A 21,096-nucleotide genomic window follows, 5' to 3' on the forward strand; every position below is an offset into this window, starting at 1 on the left:
AGAGAGTAAGACAGGGAACCGATTACAAAACGAAAACGTGACTCTTCTACAGACACTGGATGATTTAATATTCTCACCACCGGAGATGGTAAAGGTCGAACCGATCTGTTAAAATCAATAATGACAAACTGGGTATACTTGAATTAGTTAGTAAGGATATAAAAGAGTTGAAGGCAAGCCTAGAGATGAGTGATGAAAAAGCTGCGACATTGAGAAGGAAAACACACAAGCTAAAAGGGACAGTCAATAAGATTGAAACCGAAATGAATGGAATTAAAAAGGAGAACACCGTTCTGAAGGAAGCCTTACTGGACATACAAACTAGATCCATGAGAGAGAATTTGGTTACTTACAGGTATCCAAGAAAAAGAAGGAGAAGTTCCTGAAACTATAGTTAGAGACTTCCTCCTTACAGCGCTTCAGATTCCACGCGAAGTTATCGACAAAATCCAACTTGAACGCGTTCACACGCTTCGGACAGAGAGGGCAGAGGTACGAACGCCCAATCGTTGCCAAATTTGCTTCATTTAAAGATAAAATAATGGTTTAAAAGCCGTAAGGGTAAAAGACTTGCTGGACCAAAATTGGCAGAGATGATCAGTTTCCGAAGGAATTGCCAGAACGGCGCAAAGTTCTGTATCCAATTTCAAAGAAAATAGATTAAAGCGAAACGAGTAGCTCTCGTCGTTGATAAACTATATATTGAAACCAGTTGTTCAGAGACACAAAGACTACTCCATGGTTATTTTAAAATTACAAAGTTCTCATAGACGAGGGAAATAAACACAATTCAGCCAACGCTGTACTGATTGTAACATACAATAAAAAATATAGCTTTTCTATAAATCTTCACATATAACTAATTGAACACACAAGCACTAATTCAACATATGTGAAGATAAAAACTAAGTAAACAGAAGGCACAGTATGTGTGGATGGTGATGGTTGTTGTTGTTTTATTTTTTATTTTATGCTATGTTGACACTCTCACCAGCGAGGTGAGTGGACAGGTGACTCGGTAAATAATGATAGCACGGGGTTTTGTGCAGCTGAACATCCCAGTAGGCTCGTACCCATCACACATTAAGATGATCATATTTCACGCAATCGAGTCGACATGTCAGCTTGACTGAGTTGTGGCTATTGAGACCACAAGCTCACGAAATTGAGAGGCTTTCACAAATGTTCAGAATGATGGACCTCTATACGTTTCTGTATAGATGAATGCTGTATAACGTCTATACATGTGTGTTTAATGTTATGTAGCCCTTGGGGAGCGGTGGTAGGGTTGCGGGGAATAATAATAAAGGTATATTCTTTAAAAAAGTATGTATGTCTATATAGGTATGTGTATGTATATATGTGTATATGTATGCATGCGTGTATGGATATATATATTTACCCAAACAAATATGGGGGATTGGAAATGATGCAGACAATTACATTGGAAGCAACATTCTTTCCGCAATATTAAGCTGATCCACCCCTAAAAAAACAAATAAAAAAAAAACAGCATGGCTACCACAGCATTCTGCAGCGATACGCTATCCCATCTGGTTTGCACTTAGTGCGACTATCATTTGTTTTTCAACAGGACAATGACCCAAAACACATCTCCAGGATGTGTAAGGGCTATTTGACCAAGGAGAGTGATGGAGTGCTGCATCAGATGACCTGGCCTCCACAATCATCCGACCTCAACCCAATTGAGATGTTTTGGGATGTGTTGGGTCGCAGAGTGAAGGAAAAGCAGCCAACAAGTGCTCAGCATATGTGGGAAGTCCTTCAAGACAGTCATCAAGGCAAAGGGTGGTTATTTGAAGAATCTCAAATATAAAATATATTTTGATTTGTTTAACACTTCTTTGGTTACTACATGATTCCATATGTGTTATTTCATTGTTTTCATGTCTTCACTATTATTCTACAATGTAGAAAATAGTAAAAATAAAGAAAAACCCTTGAATGAGTAGGTCTGTCCAAACTTTTGACTTGTACATTTAAAAACATTAACATGTAGTGTGTATGTGTGCATCTATCAGTTACACATACAGTGGGGCAAAAAAGTATTTAGTCAGCCACCAATTGTGCAAGTTCTCCCACTTAAAAAGATGAGGCCTGTAATTTACAGAAAACGTTTGACCTCTGTCATTGCCAACAAAGGGTAAATAACAAAGTATTGAGAAACTTTTGTTATTGACCAAATACTTATTTTCCACCATAATTTGCAAATAAATTCATTAAAGATCCTACAATGTGATTTTCTGGATTTTCTTTTCTCATTTTGTCTGTCATAGTTGAAGTGTACCTATGATGAAAATTACAGGCCTCTCATCTTTTTAAGTGGGAGAACTTGCACAATTGGTGGCTGACTAAATACTTTTTTGCCCCACTGTACATGTCAGTACATACGCACAACAAGTAGGTTGCATGGGGGAGAGGCATTGTGCCGTGAGGTGTTGCTTTATTTGTTTTTTTAAACTAGGTTTTCTGTTCACTTGCACTATATAAGATGGAAGGGAGTTCCATGCACTCATGGCTCTGTATAATAACGTGTCCTTGAATTTGTTCTGGACCTGTGAAAATCCCTGGTGGCATGTCTGGTGGGCTCAGTGTGTGTGTAAGTGATGTGTGTAAGTTGACTATGCAAACAATTAGGAATTTCCAACACATTGTTTCATATGAAAAGAAGAAGTGACGCAGCCAGTCTTTCCTCAAATCTGCTCTGTGCCAGCTGCAGCTTAAAACTTATTTGGGACTGGGAGGAAGTATTGAGTAGCTTGGATGAATAAGGTGCCCAGAGTAAACTGCCTGCTACTCAGGCCCAGTTGCTAATATATGCATATTATTAGTAGATTTGGATAGAGTTCTGTGAGTATAACAGAACTCATATGGCAGGCAAAAACCTAAGAAAAAATCCAACCAGGAAGTGGGAAATCTGAGGTTTGTAGTTTTTCYAGTCATTGCCTATCGAATATACAGTGTCTATGGGGTCATATTGCACTTCCTAAGGCTTCCACTAGATGTAAACAGTCTTTAGAACCTTGGTTGATGCTTCTACTGTGAAGTGGGGGCGAATGAGAGGGGATTGAGTAAGTAGCACTGTGGAACATCCAGGTGCTCTTTTGCAAACTTCAGACGTGCAGCAATGTTTTTTTGGACAGCATGGTGTCCTCCCATGAATACCATTCTTGTTTAGTGTTTTACGTATTGTATACAGGTCAACAGAGATGTTAGCATCTTCCAGAGTTTTCTGTAAGTCTTTAGCTGACACTAGGATTCTTCTTAACCTCATTGAGCATTCTGCGCTGTGCTCTTGCAGTCGTCTTTGCAGGACGGCCACTCCTAGGCAGAGTAGCAACAGTGATGAACTTTTTCCATTTACAGACAATTTGTCTTACCGTGGACTGATGAACATCAAGGCTTTTAGAGATACTTTTGTAACCTTTTCCCGCTTTATGCAAGTCAACAAATCTTAATCTTAGGTCTTCTGAGATCTCTTTTGTTCGAGGCATGGTTCACATCAGGCAATGACGAAGAACAGATACAATGTTATGACCAATTTATGCAGAAATCCAGGTAATTCTAAAGGGTTCACATACTTTTTCGTTCCCACTGTATGTACAGTGCGATGTCCCTCAGGGCAGTTCTCTTGGGCATTTACTCATCTCTATTTMTACAATTGATTTGCCCCCGGTCTTACAAAGCTAGAATGACTATGTATGCAGATGATTCCACACATGTCAGTGCCCAAAGCCAGTGAGCTCACTGAAATTTAAAATAAAGATTTAGAGTATCAGAATGGGTGATTAATAATAAACTGGCCTTAAAAACATCTAAAACGAGAAGCATTGTCCTTCAAAAAATTCTCTAAGACCTAAACCTCAACTGGAGTTGTACATAAAGGGTGTGAGCATTCAGCAAGTGGYGGAAGCTAAACTCCTAGGTACAGTATAACATTCGATGGTCAATTATCATGGTCACGTCATTTTGACAAATTTGTTGTGAAGATGGGTAGGGGTGTCTGTAATAAAAATATGTTCTGCGTTTTTTGACACACAAAACAAACTGTACTAGTTGAGGCCTTTTGTCCCATCTTGATTACTGTCCGGTAATATGGTCTAGTACAGCACAGAAAGACCGAGCAAAACTACAGCTGGCTCAAAACAGAGAAGCATTCCTTGCTCTTAACTGCACATACAGAAATAACATCAACATGCATACCAGACTTTCATGGTTGAAGGTTGACGAGAGATGAACTACTTCTCTTCTAGTTCTTATTATAAAATTAAAAATTCCACATTGTCTGCATAATCAATTAACATTCAGGTCAAGACTCCCATACACACCCCACAATACATGCCACCAGGGGTCTTTTCACAGTCCCCAAGTCCAAAACGAACTCACGGCAACGCACAGTTTTAACACAGAGCCATGTTCACTATCTGTTTATTAAAATCCCTTAAAATTAAAAATCTCACCAGGTTTTTCAGAAGTGCGGACAGCTCCTTGACGAGGCTGGAGAACTTGACAAAGGCAGTTCCCAGATCGGGGTTGTCCCTGCTGATGAAGTTGCTACCAAACTTGTCCAGTGCCTGGCCATAATTCCCTTCATTCTGGACGTGATCTGCAAGCAGAGGTGACACAACACATGAAAAAACAACATGTTCACCCAAAACAATTCATTAATAACGTTTGGGTGCTGGAGCTAAGTATGCTGTCCCTTTCATATTCAACAGATCAAAATATTTTCTTCACATATAACTGGTACCCTAAGTCTATGAAATGTATATAGATATTAGGGATACTATATCGTTATTATATCGTTTCTTTATTGGCATTTGGGAATGGCATTTTGGAAAATCACCTAATATGGCAGCTTAATGACTTTCGAGTTTTTACCATTATGATAACATTGCGCCAAAAGTAGGAGTAGTAACATCAATTTTGTTAATTGAGGATTTTCTTAAATGGAGGCCACAGATGCTCAAATCTAAGGTCATTAACCCTTGAAAAATATTTTGCTAAAGTGATGATTAATCATTTCACTCACAATGTAATTTCCCTTCATATAAATTGAGTAACACCAATCAAACTTTGTATTTAGACACACCAAATTATCAATGAAATCCTCAAATGTATGGTGGGATTAGCCAATACTTTTCTTTAATATAGACCCTCCCCCGATAACGGTTTGCCACTGGGGGGAATGCTCAAGGTCCTTGATGTAATTTCGTATTTCTGTTGACTCCAAAATGGCGGAGAAGTGTTGTTAAATCTGAGCGCCGTCTCAGATTATTGCATGGTGTGCTTTTTACGTAATTTTTTTTTWWAAATCTGACACAGCGGTTGCATTAAGAACAAGTGTATCTTTAATTATATGTAAAACATGTATCTTTCATCAAAGTTTATGATGAGTATTTCTGTTATTTGACGTGGCTTTCTGTAATTACTCCGGATATTTTGGAGGCATTTGTGAACATGGCGCCAAAGTAAACCGAGATTTGTGGATATAAATATGCACATTATCGAACAAAACATAAATGTATTGTGTAACATGATGTCATATGAGTGTCACCTGATGAAGATGTTCAAAGGTTAGTGATTCATTTTATCTCAATTTCTGGTTTTTGTTACTACTATCTTTTGCTGGGAAAATGGCTGTGTTTTTCTGTGGCTACGTACTGAGCTAACATAATTGTTTGGTGTGCTTTCTCCGTAAATCCTTTTTGAAATCAGACATGTTGGCTGGATTCACAACATGTGTAGCTTTAATTTGGTGTCTTTCATGTGTGATTTCATGAAAGATTGATTTTTATAGTAATATATTGGAATTTGGCGCGTTACATTTTCTCTGGATTTTCTGCTACCGTCCCACCTATCCTAGAGAAGTTAATGTGAAAGCCTTGCATCGATTTATATTGGAGGGACACAGGACGACAAAGTATCGTCACTTATATGTGAACTAGAGTTCAGAGCAGGCTGACCGCACACCGAATGCCTTTCAATCCCATTGCCCCAGAGAATTTTGTCGCCCGAGCCACTATTACTTTACGTTTGCTCATGCCGCGTGTAACCATTAAAAGACACCAATATAAATTGTGGGGGAAAACTATGAGTTGTTGGTAGCTGGGACTGTCATTCAGACGTGTGTGTTTTAAAATTCTGCTTTTGATATTTGAACTCCCTCCACTGTGACGGTACACTAGCTAGTAACAAACAAACTTGCAATTGTGCGCCATGGGTCTCCTTCACTGAGATAAAACAAGAGAATATACACCCACTGTATGTGGTCCATACAGGACAAAAAAAACATAACGCACAATGTCGACAGTCCCACCGTCACACATACATTTTTGTGCAGTGATGAATCACATATTTCATGCACTGAGCTAGATATTTGTGCTTTAAAAAAAAATTGGAGGCGCAAAACCAGAACAGTTGAGAGGATGAGGCCTTTCGGGGACGTGTAGGAGGATGGACTGAGTAAGAGGACGAGACTACCTTGACCAGAGTTGTAGATGGCTTTCACAGACTTCTTCACCTTCTGTAAAGCAGTCCTGTCTTGATCCAAAGCCTGTAGACGGGGAGATGAAAGAGAAAAGGGAGATGAGATCAGACACATTTGAAAGTCTTCAAGATACAGTGCATCCTTGTATTACAGGAACATGTGTTAAATTATATTTCAAACATAATCAACGATGACTGTAGAAGTTGAGGGGATCAACATATTTCAGAGAGGACCCTTACAAACCTAAGCAGAAAAAAGTTGTATTTTGTAGTGTATTTGACTTTTGAAATTCTCAAGGTAGTTGAATATAGTATATATAGAGTTTCAACTAAAAGGCAACTAATGTGTTTTCTTTGATATTCAAATACAAGTCTCAGAAAACCAAATAATATTTATTTGTATTTAAATAAAGGTATTTAAATAAAACCTCCCTTATCTCACCTCATTTGCTCACATTGTATATAGACTTATTTTTCTACTGTATTATTGACTGTATGTTTGTTTATTCCATGTGTAACTCTGTGTTGTTGTATGTGTCGAACTGCTTTGCTTAATCTTGGCCAGGTCTTAATTGTAAATGAGAACTTGTTCTGAACTTGCCTACCTGGTTAAATAAAGGTGAAATAAAAAATAAAATATGTTGGAGGTGGAACTAAATGGTAGGTTAAGGCATATTGAGCAGGGCTAGAGGCTCTACAGTGAAATAAGACAATCACTAACCAGGACAGTAATGGACAAGGCATATTGATATTAGGGAGAGGCATGCGTAGCCGGGTGATCAATAGGGGTCCAGTGAGTGGTTGGGCTGTCTGGCTGGAGACATGGCGATTCAGGGGACGTCGCAATGTAGAGGCCAGTTGAGTACCCCCCCCCCTCGAGCAGATTACGTCATAGTCCAGTCGTGAGGAATCGGCGGGTTTCCGTGCCCCGTACCGGCAGTAGAAGGGGTCCGGGTATTGTAGCCCAGGAGTGACTGATGGGCCTTTTTAGCTAGCTGGGAGAAAGGGCCTAGCATGGGCTAGCTCCAGGTTAACTGGTGCTTGCTCCGGGACCGACGTTAGCCAGGAGTCACTCGGATAGCAGCTAGCTAGCTGCGATGATGATGATGATGAAGAACCAAAAACTTTAACAGTTGAATTAGTTTAGATATATGATCATAAGCACATGGTTTGGAGAGCTCTCAGATATGAATCTTAATAATAATAATAATTAATATAAATACGAGGGACATGAAATCGCCTCAATGTTAGAGAAAACCACTTTTGCATCTTCAAAATGACTAACAAATCTATTTTCATAATGAGTGACTTAAGGTAATACAGTAACACTTGACATCCAGTTAACATGTGGAGTAACTAGTGATTATTAAAATAGCAACAGTTACATAGGACTTGCTTTATAATAAGGAAATTGTAGAAATTGCTTTATAACGTAATAATGAAATTATAGAAATTGCTTTATAATGTAATAATAATGAAGTTATTACATAAGTGGAATAAGGAACCGTCACTATTCCTCGTGTACTGTAGTTACACAAACTCTCAGCTCATTGCTATGCAATTACCAAAGTATTTTGTGACATGCTAATAAAACGTTGCTAAAAAAAAGTACACTTATTACACAGGCACAGGAACAGTTGAATATTATGTTTTACTCATACAAGATACAAGATACTTTATTGCCAAAAAACCAAGGTTGGTGGTATGTGTTTAGAGTACAGCATGGTATCTCTGAAGTGAGGAATATACACAGTACCAGTCAAAAGTATGGACACGCCTCCTCATTCAAGGGTTTTTCTTTATTTTTCACTATTTTCTACATTGCAGAATAATAGTGAATACTTCAAAACTATGAAATAACACATATGGAATATTCTAGTAACCAAAAAAAGTGTCTTTGCAGCAATTCGACCATGAAGGCCTGATTCACACAGTCTCCTCAGAACAGTTGATGTTGATATGTGTCTGTTACTTGAACTCTGTGAAGCATTTATTTGGGCTGCAATCGGAGGCTGGTAACTCTAATGAACTTATCCTCTGCAGCAGAGGTAACTCTGTGTCTTCCTTTCCTGTGGCGMTCCTCATGAGAGCCAGTTTCATCATAGCGCTTGATGGTTTTTGTGGCTGCAGTTGAATAAACTTTCAAAGTTCTTGAAATGTTCCGCATTGACTGACCTTCATGTCTTAAAGTAATGATGGACTGTCGTTTCTCTTTGCTAATTTGAGCTGTTCTTGCCTTAATATGGACCTGGTCTTTTACCTGTATACCACCCCTTTTCTTCTGTATACCACCCCTACGTTGTCACAACACAAATGATTGGATCAAATGTATTAAGAAGGAAAGAACTTCCACAAATTAACAAGGCACACCTGTTAATTACTTCATGAAGCTGGTTGAGAGAATGCCAAGAGTGTGCAAAGCTGGCATCAAGGCAAAGGGTGGCTACTTTGAAGATTCTCAAATACATTATATAACATATTTTGATTTGTTGAACACTTTTTTGGTTACTACATGAGTCCATGTGTGTTATTTCATCGTTTTGATGTCTTCACTATTATTGTTCAATGTAGAAAACAGTCAAAATAAAGAAAAACCCTTGAATGAGTAGCTGTGTCCAAACTTTGGACTGGTATTGAATACGTTTTCACACCTTTATATGACTCCCCAAATTCATCATTATGGCACAAGGTGAATTTTTTATTCATTTAATCTGAGGTCATGTTTGATTAAATAGGCCCGTGGTAGTAGCACATTGAAGTAGGCTAGCCTAGAGAGAAAATAACTTGAGAATTCAATTCTTGCAGCATAGAAGTCCTATTTACAATGTTGACATTTTCTCCTCAAATCACTGTTGGATGACCTCCAGCTATGCAGTGGTCATAGGCTCTCACAAGGTCATAGGCTCTCACAAGTAGAGTTTCACAAGAGACAGAGGTGACACCAAATCAACAGCAGGTTTTTTTGTTGTCTGCAGCAAAGGTAAAGGGCTTGAGAGAAGCAAAATACTGTATGCAACACTCCCAACAAAGCTGCCTCAACGAGAAGAGGTGCTTGTGAATCCCTTGTGACTGCTTTTGTAAGGCAGTCATAACAATTAAACAGCTTGCTGTTACCATTTTTGAAATCGTATGAACACCACAAGGTAACTGACATGACAGATGTAAAGAAAGCATTGACCAGCATTAGCCTTGTGTGATAATGTACACGGTATGGTAAAGACAACCATAAATGGATAGGCAATGGGGAACCGAAACCACACTAACACTGCCATTTGACAGAGCAATTTCGCTTCATAATTGCTGACTCAAGCGGTTCAATATGTGCTATGGAAAGGGAGGCAGTGCCATTGATACCGAAATGGGAAAGATCCATTCCTTCCCTACATTAGTGAGGAATCAATTTCACCACAATGCATTTATGGCCATCAATAATAAAATAGCAAGAGGATCCAACGTACCAACCCCTCATATTCAAAGCAAAAAAGGGTAAGACAAAGCAACATCCAATAGTACAAGTAAAGTATAGCACTGGAGAACACTCTTACATAAGGCAAAACAAATGAAATCAAGGAATATAGATTTTTTAATGTGCCCAAGCGTGTTAACGCAGATGCAGTATTCATATCAGAGACTGTGTGTGTGTGTGTGTGTACTGTTGCTCCCATCAGGCCAGTTTCACAGACAGAGGCTTGATGAGGGGTATTCACACACAGTAACCATAGAAACCATCTTGCCAGTCTTTTTCCAACAAGTGCTTTTCTTGGACAACAGTCAACCCAGACGGGATGTAAAGGCTGTGAACCAAAGGAAGATGTCGTAGGGCAATTCCACGGACCAAATCTGTACCAATCATAGATGTCTATGTTTCACAAATGTGGACATCACAGCACAGAAGAGCTCAGTAGAATAGAGTTTAGTACAGTAGAGCACAGTATAATAGAGTTTAGTACAGTAGAGCACACTAGAATAGAGTTTAGTACAGTGCAGCAGAGTATAGTTCAGTACAGTAAAGAACAGTACAATACAGCAGAGTAAAGTATAGTAAATTAATGTACAGTACAGTAATTTATACTGTAGTGTGCTCTACCGTACTAAACTCTACTGTGGTGAAGAGGTGCCTGGAGATGTGGGTATACTTTCATTTTGCAAAAAATTCCCAAACGGCCTGCCCGGCAAAGGAAAGGCGCCTTGTGTGAAAAGTTCTGCTACTTGCAGTGCACATTTTAGAACAGTGTTTTCCCGCAAATTGCATTTTGGAACATTTGAGAGTAGGCCTACAGCCGTGTGCACATTGCTACGCCTAAAATGTGAAGAAATAACACTTCATGAACATTTTACCCTAAACATTCTGGTTGTTCCATCAGCTTTATTAATTGACATGGCATACACTGAGTAAACTAAACAGTAAGAACACCTTCCAAATATTGAGTTGCACCCCCTTCTGCTCTCAGAATGTCCTCAATTCGTTGGGTCATGGACTCTACATGGTGTCGAAAGCATTTCACAGGGATGCTGGCCAATGTTGATTCCAATGCGTCCTGTGGACTGAGGTCTTGTTCTCCGTGGCCGACGTAAGACATTTAAGTGTTACCTTACCTCCTTACTTCATTTGCACACACTGTATACAGATTTTTTTCTATTGTGTTATTGACTGTGCGTTTGTTTATTCCATATGTAACTCTGTGTTGTTTTTGTTGCACTGCTTTGCTTTATCTTGGCCAAGTCGCAGTTGTAAATTAGAACTTTTTCCTCAACTGGCATACCTGGTTAAATAAAGGTGAAATAATGTTTTTTTTTTCATAAATAGACCAAGCTACTGTAATTCAGGCTAATGGCAAAAGCACTTAGCATTCGACAGGAGAGCTCAATGAAAGCACGTAGCCTAGCAACAACAGGGCGAGGGGATACTTGGCCACATTTTAGATGTTTCGTTAAAGTGGTAGTGAAAACTGCAGAATTGGAATGACTAACAAGATACATCTGAAGCCCACAAACTGAAACCATGCAGTTTCAAGTTTCTCAGAAAGATGAAGCTCAACGTAACAAAATTACAAATCACACAGATTCGTAAAGTCATTGGAAATTAGGCACTAAACAAGCTCCTAATTACTCCTGTTGACAACGCAAAACTAAACAATTAGATTAAGATGAATCTCATTGTCGGCAAGCGCGATTTATGTTGTACCTTTTCTTATTTGAGAAGGCAGAAATTAAGTTAACAGCGAGAATATGTCACAGTATAGTGCTGTTTTCTGTAGGAAAAAAGGTTAGCCATTTTGATAGGATACGACTGATGTTTTGGGATGGAAAGCATCTCTCTGAGTCTGATTAAATTGCAATAGTGAAATAGGGGTTATGGGTAATGCAGGCAGAACTGGACCAAAGTAAGGCTGGTCCCCATGGGGAAAAGCTTTGCTCATTTCCTTTGGAATATTTCTGGTATGTTACAGTATGCGCCAGATGAGGAAATGCCTGGAAGTCCACAGAGTTCTGTGATCATCCTGTTTTGTCTCGTGGTTGACAGATATGGTGGGAGAGGGGGACAGAGAGATAGAGATGTAGATAGATAGAGAGATAGAGAAATTACTAATTTAACGTTTGTCATGACGATATAGCAATTAGAAAAAAGCATTTTCAGAGAAAGATGGATCAACATTCCTCAACTAGGCCTAGATCATGTGATGTACACTACCGTTCAAAAGTTTGGGATCACTTAGAAATGTCCTTGTTTTTGAAAGAAAAGCTCCTTTTTGTCCATTAAAATACAATCAAATTGATCAGAAATACAGTGTAGACATTGTTAATGTTGTAAATGACTATTGTAGCTGGAAACGGCAGATTTTTATTGGAATATCTACATAGGTGTACAGAAGCCCATTATCAGCAACCATCACTCCTGTGTTCCAAAGACACATTGTGTTAGCTAATCCAAGTTTATCATTTTAAAAGGCTAACTGGTCATTAGAAAACCCTTTTGCAATTATGTTAGCACAGCTGAAAACTGTTGTACTGATTAAAGAAGCAATAAAACTGGCCTTCTTTAGACTAGTTGNCTGGATTCACAACATGTGTAGCTTTAATTTGGTGTCTTTCATGTGTGATTTCATGAAAGATTGATTTTTATAGTAATATATTGGAATTTGGCGCGTTACATTTTCTCTGGATTTTCTGCTACCGTCCCACCTATCCTAGAGAAGTTAATGTGAAAGCCTTGCATCGATTTATATTGGAGGGACACAGGACGACAAAGTATCGTCACTTATATGTGAACTAGAGTTCAGAGCAGGCTGACCGCACACCGAATGCCTTTCAATCCCATTGCCCCAGAGAATTTTGTCGCCCGAGCCACTATTACTTTACGTTTGCTCATGCCGCGTGTAACCATTAAAAGACACCAATATAAATTGTGGGGGAAAACTATGAGTTGTTGGTAGCTGGGACTGTCATTCAGACGTGTGTGTTTTAAAATTCTGCTTTTGATATTTGAACTCCCTCCACTGTGACGGTACACTAGCTAGTAACAAACAAACTTGCAATTGTGCGCCATGGGTCTCCTTCACTGAGATAAAACAAGAGAATATACACCCACTGTATGTGGTCCATACAGGACAAAAAAAACATAACGCACAATGTCGACAGTCCCACCGTCACACATACATTTTTGTGCAGTGATGAATCACATATTTCATGCACTGAGCTAGATATTTGTGCTTTAAAAAAAAATTGGAGGCGCAAAACCAGAACAGTTGAGAGGATGAGGCCTTTCGGGGACGTGTAGGAGGATGGACTGAGTAAGAGGACGAGACTACCTTGACCAGAGTTGTAGATGGCTTTCACAGACTTCTTCACCTTCTGTAAAGCAGTCCTGTCTTGATCCAAAGCCTGTAGACGGGGAGATGAAAGAGAAAAGGGAGATGAGATCAGACACATTTGAAAGTCTTCAAGATACAGTGCATCCTTGTATTACAGGAACATGTGTTAAATTATATTTCAAACATAATCAACGATGACTGTAGAAGTTGAGGGGATCAACATATTTCAGAGAGGACCCTTACAAACCTAAGCAGAAAAAAGTTGTATTTTGTAGTGTATTTGACTTTTGAAATTCTCAAGGTAGTTGAATATAGTATATATAGAGTTTCAACTAAAAGGCAACTAATGTGTTTTCTTTGATATTCAAATACAAGTCTCAGAAAACCAAATAATATTTATTTGTATTTAAATAAAGGTATTTAAATAAAACCTCCCTTATCTCACCTCATTTGCTCACATTGTATATAGACTTATTTTTCTACTGTATTATTGACTGTATGTTTGTTTATTCCATGTGTAACTCTGTGTTGTTGTATGTGTCGAACTGCTTTGCTTAATCTTGGCCAGGTCTTAATTGTAAATGAGAACTTGTTCTGAACTTGCCTACCTGGTTAAATAAAGGTGAAATAAAAAATAAAATATGTTGGAGGTGGAACTAAATGGTAGGTTAAGGCATATTGAGCAGGGCTAGAGGCTCTACAGTGAAATAAGACAATCACTAACCAGGACAGTAATGGACAAGGCATATTGATATTAGGGAGAGGCATGCGTAGCCGGGTGATCAATAGGGGTCCAGTGAGTGGTTGGGCTGTCTGGCTGGAGACATGGCGATTCAGGGGACGTCGCAATGTAGAGGCCAGTTGAGTACCCCCCCCCCTCGAGCAGATTACGTCATAGTCCAGTCGTGAGGAATCGGCGGGTTTCCGTGCCCCGTACCGGCAGTAGAAGGGGTCCGGGTATTGTAGCCCAGGAGTGACTGATGGGCCTTTTTAGCTAGCTGGGAGAAAGGGCCTAGCATGGGCTAGCTCCAGGTTAACTGGTGCTTGCTCCGGGACCGACGTTAGCCAGGAGTCACTCGGATAGCAGCTAGCTAGCTGCGATGATGATGATGATGAAGAACCAAAAACTTTAACAGTTGAATTAGTTTAGATATATGATCATAAGCACATGGTTTGGAGAGCTCTCAGATATGAATCTTAATAATAATAATAATTAATATAAATACGAGGGACATGAAATCGCCTCAATGTTAGAGAAAACCACTTTTGCATCTTCAAAATGACTAACAAATCTATTTTCATAATGAGTGACTTAAGGTAATACAGTAACACTTGACATCCAGTTAACATGTGGAGTAACTAGTGATTATTAAAATAGCAACAGTTACATAGGACTTGCTTTATAATAAGGAAATTGTAGAAATTGCTTTATAACGTAATAATGAAATTATAGAAATTGCTTTATAATGTAATAATAATGAAGTTATTACATAAGTGGAATAAGGAACCGTCACTATTCCTCGTGTACTGTAGTTACACAAACTCTCAGCTCATTGCTATGCAATTACCAAAGTATTTTGTGACATGCTAATAAAACGTTGCTAAAAAAAAGTACACTTATTACACAGGCACAGGAACAGTTGAATATTATGTTTTACTCATACAAGATACAAGATACTTTATTGCCAAAAAACCAAGGTTGGTGGTATGTGTTTAGAGTACAGCATGGTATCTCTGAAGTGAGGAATATACACAGTACCAGTCAAAAGTATGGACACGCCTCCTCATTCAAGGGTTTTTCTTTATTTTTCACTATTTTCTACATTGCAGAATAATAGTGAATACTTCAAAACTATGAAATAACACATATGGAATATTCTAGTAACCAAAAAAAGTGTCTTTGCAGCAATTCGACCATGAAGGCCTGATTCACACAGTCTCCTCAGAACAGTTGATGTTGATATGTGTCTGTTACTTGAACTCTGTGAAGCATTTATTTGGGCTGCAATCGGAGGCTGGTAACTCTAATGAACTTATCCTCTGCAGCAGAGGTAACTCTGTGTCTTCCTTTCCTGTGGCGMTCCTCATGAGAGCCAGTTTCATCATAGCGCTTGATGGTTTTTGTGGCTGCAGTTGAATAAACTTTCAAAGTTCTTGAAATGTTCCGCATTGACTGACCTTCATGTCTTAAAGTAATGATGGACTGTCGTTTCTCTTTGCTAATTTGAGCTGTTCTTGCCTTAATATGGACCTGGTCTTTTACCTGTATACCACCCCTTTTCTTCTGTATACCACCCCTACGTTGTCACAACACAAATGATTGGATCAAATGTATTAAGAAGGAAAGAACTTCCACAAATTAACAAGGCACACCTGTTAATTACTTCATGAAGCTGGTTGAGAGAATGCCAAGAGTGTGCAAAGCTGGCATCAAGGCAAAGGGTGGCTACTTTGAAGATTCTCAAATACATTATATAACATATTTTGATTTGTTGAACACTTTTTTGGTTACTACATGAGTCCATGTGTGTTATTTCATCGTTTTGATGTCTTCACTATTATTGTTCAATGTAGAAAACAGTCAAAATAAAGAAAAACCCTTGAATGAGTAGCTGTGTCCAAACTTTGGACTGGTATTGAATACGTTTTCACACCTTTATATGACTCCCCAAATTCATCATTATGGCACAAGGTGAATTTTTTATTCATTTAATCTGAGGTCATGTTTGATTAAATAGGCCCGTGGTAGTAGCACATTGAAGTAGGCTAGCCTAGAGAGAAAATAACTTGAGAATTCAATTCTTGCAGCATAGAAGTCCTATTTACAATGTTGACATTTTCTCCTCAAATCACTGTTGGATGACCTCCAGCTATGCAGTGGTCATAGGCTCTCACAAGGTCATAGGCTCTCACAAGTAGAGTTTCACAAGAGACAGAGGTGACACCAAATCAACAGCAGGTTTTTTTGTTGTCTGCAGCAAAGGTAAAGGGCTTGAGAGAAGCAAAATACTGTATGCAACACTCCCAACAAAGCTGCCTCAACGAGAAGAGGTGCTTGTGAATCCCTTGTGACTGCTTTTGTAAGGCAGTCATAACAATTAAACAGCTTGCTGTTACCATTTTTGAAATCGTATGAACACCACAAGGTAACTGACATGACAGATGTAAAGAAAGCATTGACCAGCATTAGCCTTGTGTGATAATGTACACGGTATGGTAAAGACAACCATAAATGGATAGGCAATGGGGAACCGAAACCACACTAACACTGCCATTTGACAGAGCAATTTCGCTTCATAATTGCTGACTCAAGCGGTTCAATATGTGCTATGGAAAGGGAGGCAGTGCCATTGATACCGAAATGGGAAAGATCCATTCCTTCCCTACATTAGTGAGGAATCAATTTCACCACAATGCATTTATGGCCATCAATAATAAAATAGCAAGAGGATCCAACGTACCAACCCCTCATATTCAAAGCAAAAAAGGGTAAGACAAAGCAACATCCAATAGTACAAGTAAAGTATAGCACTGGAGAACACTCTTACATAAGGCAAAACAAATGAAATCAAGGAATATAGATTTTTTAATGTGCCCAAGCGTGTTAACGCAGATGCAGTATTCATATCAGAGACTGTGTGTGTGTGTGTGTGTACTGTTGCTCCCATCAGGCCAGTTTCACAGACAGAGGCTTGATGAGGGGTATTCACACACAGTAACCATAGAAACCATCTTGCCAGTCTTTTTCCAACAAGTGCTTTTCTTGGACAACAGTCAACCCAGACGGGATGTAAAGGCTGTGAACCAAAGGAAGATGTCGTAGGGCAATTCCACGGACCAAATCTGTACCAATCATAGATGTCTATGTTTCACAAATGTGGACATCACAGCACAGAAGAGCTCAGTAGAATAGAGTTTAGTACAGTAGAGCACAGTATAATAGAGTTTAGTACAGTAGAGCACACTAGAATAGAGTTTAGTACAGTGCAGCAGAGTATAGTTCAGTACAGTAAAGAACAGTACAATACAGCAGAGTAAAGTATAGTAAATTAATGTACAGTACAGTAATTTATACTGTAGTGTGCTCTACCGTACTAAACTCTACTGTGGTGAAGAGGTGCCTGGAGATGTGGGTATACTTTCATTTTGCAAAAAATTCCCAAACGGCCTGCCCGGCAAAGGAAAGGCGCCTTGTGTGAAAAGTTCTGCTACTTGCAGTGCACATTTTAGAACAGTGTTTTCCCGCAAATTGCATTTTGGAACATTTGAGAGTAGGCCTACAGCCGTGTGCACATTGCTACGCCTAAAATGTGAAGAAATAACACTTCATGAACATTTTACCCTAAACATTCTGGTTGTTCCATCAGCTTTATTAATTGACATGGCATACACTGAGTAAACTAAACAGTAAGAACACCTTCCAAATATTGAGTTGCACCCCCTTCTGCTCTCAGAATGTCCTCAATTCGTTGGGTCATGGACTCTACATGGTGTCGAAAGCATTTCACAGGGATGCTGGCCAATGTTGATTCCAATGCGTCCTGTGGACTGAGGTCTTGTTCTCCGTGGCCGACGTAAGACATTTAAGTGTTACCTTACCTCCTTACTTCATTTGCACACACTGTATACAGATTTTTTTCTATTGTGTTATTGACTGTGCGTTTGTTTATTCCATATGTAACTCTGTGTTGTTTTTGTTGCACTGCTTTGCTTTATCTTGGCCAAGTCGCAGTTGTAAATTAGAACTTTTTCCTCAACTGGCATACCTGGTTAAATAAAGGTGAAATAATGTTTTTTTTTTCATAAATAGACCAAGCTACTGTAATTCAGGCTAATGGCAAAAGCACTTAGCATTCGACAGGAGAGCTCAATGAAAGCACGTAGCCTAGCAACAACAGGGCGAGGGGATACTTGGCCACATTTTAGATGTTTCGTTAAAGTGGTAGTGAAAACTGCAGAATTGGAATGACTAACAAGATACATCTGAAGCCCACAAACTGAAACCATGCAGTTTCAAGTTTCTCAGAAAGATGAAGCTCAACGTAACAAAATTACAAATCACACAGATTCGTAAAGTCATTGGAAATTAGGCACTAAACAAGCTCCTAATTACTCCTGTTGACAACGCAAAACTAAACAATTAGATTAAGATGAATCTCATTGTCGGCAAGCGCGATTTATGTTGTACCTTTTCTTATTTGAGAAGGCAGAAATTAAGTTAACAGCGAGAATATGTCACAGTATAGTGCTGTTTTCTGTAGGAAAAAAGGTTAGCCATTTTGATAGGATACGACTGATGTTTTGGGATGGAAAGCATCTCTCTGAGTCTGATTAAATTGCAATAGTGAAATAGGGGTTATGGGTAATGCAGGCAGAACTGGACCAAAGTAAGGCTGGTCCCCATGGGGAAAAGCTTTGCTCATTTCCTTTGGAATATTTCTGGTATGTTACAGTATGCGCCAGATGAGGAAATGCCTGGAAGTCCACAGAGTTCTGTGATCATCCTGTTTTGTCTCGTGGTTGACAGATATGGTGGGAGAGGGGGACAGAGAGATAGAGATGTAGATAGATAGAGAGATAGAGAAATTACTAATTTAACGTTTGTCATGACGATATAGCAATTAGAAAAAAGCATTTTCAGAGAAAGATGGATCAACATTCCTCAACTAGGCCTAGATCATGTGATGTACACTACCGTTCAAAAGTTTGGGATCACTTAGAAATGTCCTTGTTTTTGAAAGAAAAGCTCCTTTTTGTCCATTAAAATACAATCAAATTGATCAGAAATACAGTGTAGACATTGTTAATGTTGTAAATGACTATTGTAGCTGGAAACGGCAGATTTTTATTGGAATATCTACATAGGTGTACAGAAGCCCATTATCAGCAACCATCACTCCTGTGTTCCAAAGACACATTGTGTTAGCTAATCCAAGTTTATCATTTTAAAAGGCTAACTGGTCATTAGAAAACCCTTTTGCAATTATGTTAGCACAGCTGAAAACTGTTGTACTGATTAAAGAAGCAATAAAACTGGCCTTCTTTAGACTAGTTGAGTATCTGAAGAAATTTCTTCTGAAACTCGTCAGTCTATTCTTGTTCTGAGAAATGAAGGCTATTCCATGCGAGAAATTGCCAAGAAACTGAAGATCTCGTACAACAGTGTGTACTACTCCCTTCACAGATCAGCGCAAACTGGCTCTAACCAGAATATAAAGAGAGAGGGAGAGGCATGTGTAGCCGAGTGATCATAGGGTCCAATGAGTAGCAATAGGTGAGCCAGGGAGCCAATTCAGTAGTCGCTACTACGCTAGGCGAGCTGGAGACACGGAGATTCAGACAGCTAGTGGTGACTGCTGCATTCTGGTAAATGATTATAAGCAATTGTTTTGCTAACTTAGTCTATCTCTTCCTCATTTGATGCTACAGCAGCTAATCCGGCTAGACGCGCAGGGCGGTATAAACATCCGGCTAGACACAAGAGGGGTAGAAACGCTAGCCTATAGGCTATGGCACTTGATGTTCTGGCTCTGAGGCCTATAATGCGCCGATGTTGTGTCAAATGAACAATGCACCAATCCTCTCCAACCTGGCATGGTATAATTTGATACAGAATATTTTCTTAATTTATAGAGTTATTGACACTGATAAATATGCTATGGACATGTGTGTATTTGTTTCTATTTTAATGATTATCAATTTCATCTTCATAATATTGCATAGCTGTCTTTCTCCCTTTCATACTTTCCTTGTCAATTCATTATCTTATAGCCTACTTTAAGATGTTAGGCTTATGTTTTTTTTATACGTTTTAAGGAAAGGATAAAAATGTGCTTGTGTCTGACATACATTGGTGGCTTGATTGATGGGTCATTTTACGGGGGTGTGTGTGTGAATTAGTTGATTCTCTCTATAGGCCTATAGGAAATGTGTGCCGACGGATAGGGCTGCTGTGTTTCTAGCTCTCAGGAAACTTTGTTTTATGTGTTACTCTTGCATTATTAGCCCAGGAAATATTTTGTTATTACATACAGCCGGGAAGAACTTTTGGATATCAAAGCGGCGGTAACTCACTAGCATTACCAGCATTACGACCAGGAACACGACTTTCCCGAATCAGATCTTTTGTTCGTACCCCCCAGAAGCTGATCCAAAACACTGCTAGCGAAAAATAAGTACTCGGAGTGGACTTCTAGTCCAACTCAGGGGACGAGCACACCACCCACCGCTTCCGATTATATTACTCGCTAATGTTCAGTCTCTGGATAACAATGTTGATGAGCTCAGGGAGAGGATTTCCTTCCAGAGAGACATCAGGGATTGTAACATTCTTAGTTTCACGGAAACTTGGCTCTTTCGGGATTTACTGTCTGTACAGCCAGACAGCCAGACAGGAATAAATATCTCTCTGGGAAGAAGAAGGGCGGGAGTGTATGTTTCATGAATAACTACTCATGGTATGATTGTGATAACATACAGGAACTCAAGTCCTTTTGTTCAACCGAACTAGAATACCTCACAATCAAATGCTCTTCGGTTATAGTCACAGTTGTGTATATTCTTCACTGGACTTTATGCAAACTGGAAACCACATATCCTGAGGTGGCATGTATTGTAACTGTGTGTTTTAACATAGCAAATTTGAGAAAAATGCAACCAAAGTTCTATCAACACATTAACTGAAGTACTCGCGCTGCTAAAACACTCGACCACAGCTACTCCAAATTCTGGGATGCTTACAAGACTCAATTTTTCTACTCCCTTCCTATAGGCA

General features: G+C 39.1%; 1 protein-coding gene across 2 annotated transcripts in view; it reads right to left on the reverse strand.

Annotated features, from left to right (window-relative positions):
- asap1a (ArfGAP with SH3 domain, ankyrin repeat and PH domain 1a) overlaps positions 1-21,096 on the reverse strand; it is a 167,619-nt gene that overhangs the window by 103,069 nt on the left and 43,454 nt on the right. The window contains exons 2-3 of one of the 2 annotated variants that reach the window (XM_023977522.2): positions 13,320-13,392; positions 4,482-4,627 (exon numbers count right to left, since the gene is read on the reverse strand). In XM_023977522.2, the coding sequence (XP_023833290.1) occupies positions 4,482-4,627; positions 13,320-13,392 (219 nt within the window). Of the gene's footprint in view, positions 1-4,481; positions 4,628-6,504; positions 6,641-13,319; positions 13,393-21,096 lie in introns of those variants that run through there. The other variant, XM_023977521.1, reaches the window with a different exon arrangement.

The sequence above is a fragment of the Salvelinus sp. IW2-2015 genome, linkage group LG32 (genome assembly GCF_002910315.2).
Source record: "Salvelinus sp. IW2-2015 linkage group LG32, ASM291031v2, whole genome shotgun sequence".
NCBI lineage: Eukaryota > Metazoa > Chordata > Actinopteri > Salmoniformes > Salmonidae > Salvelinus > Salvelinus sp. IW2-2015.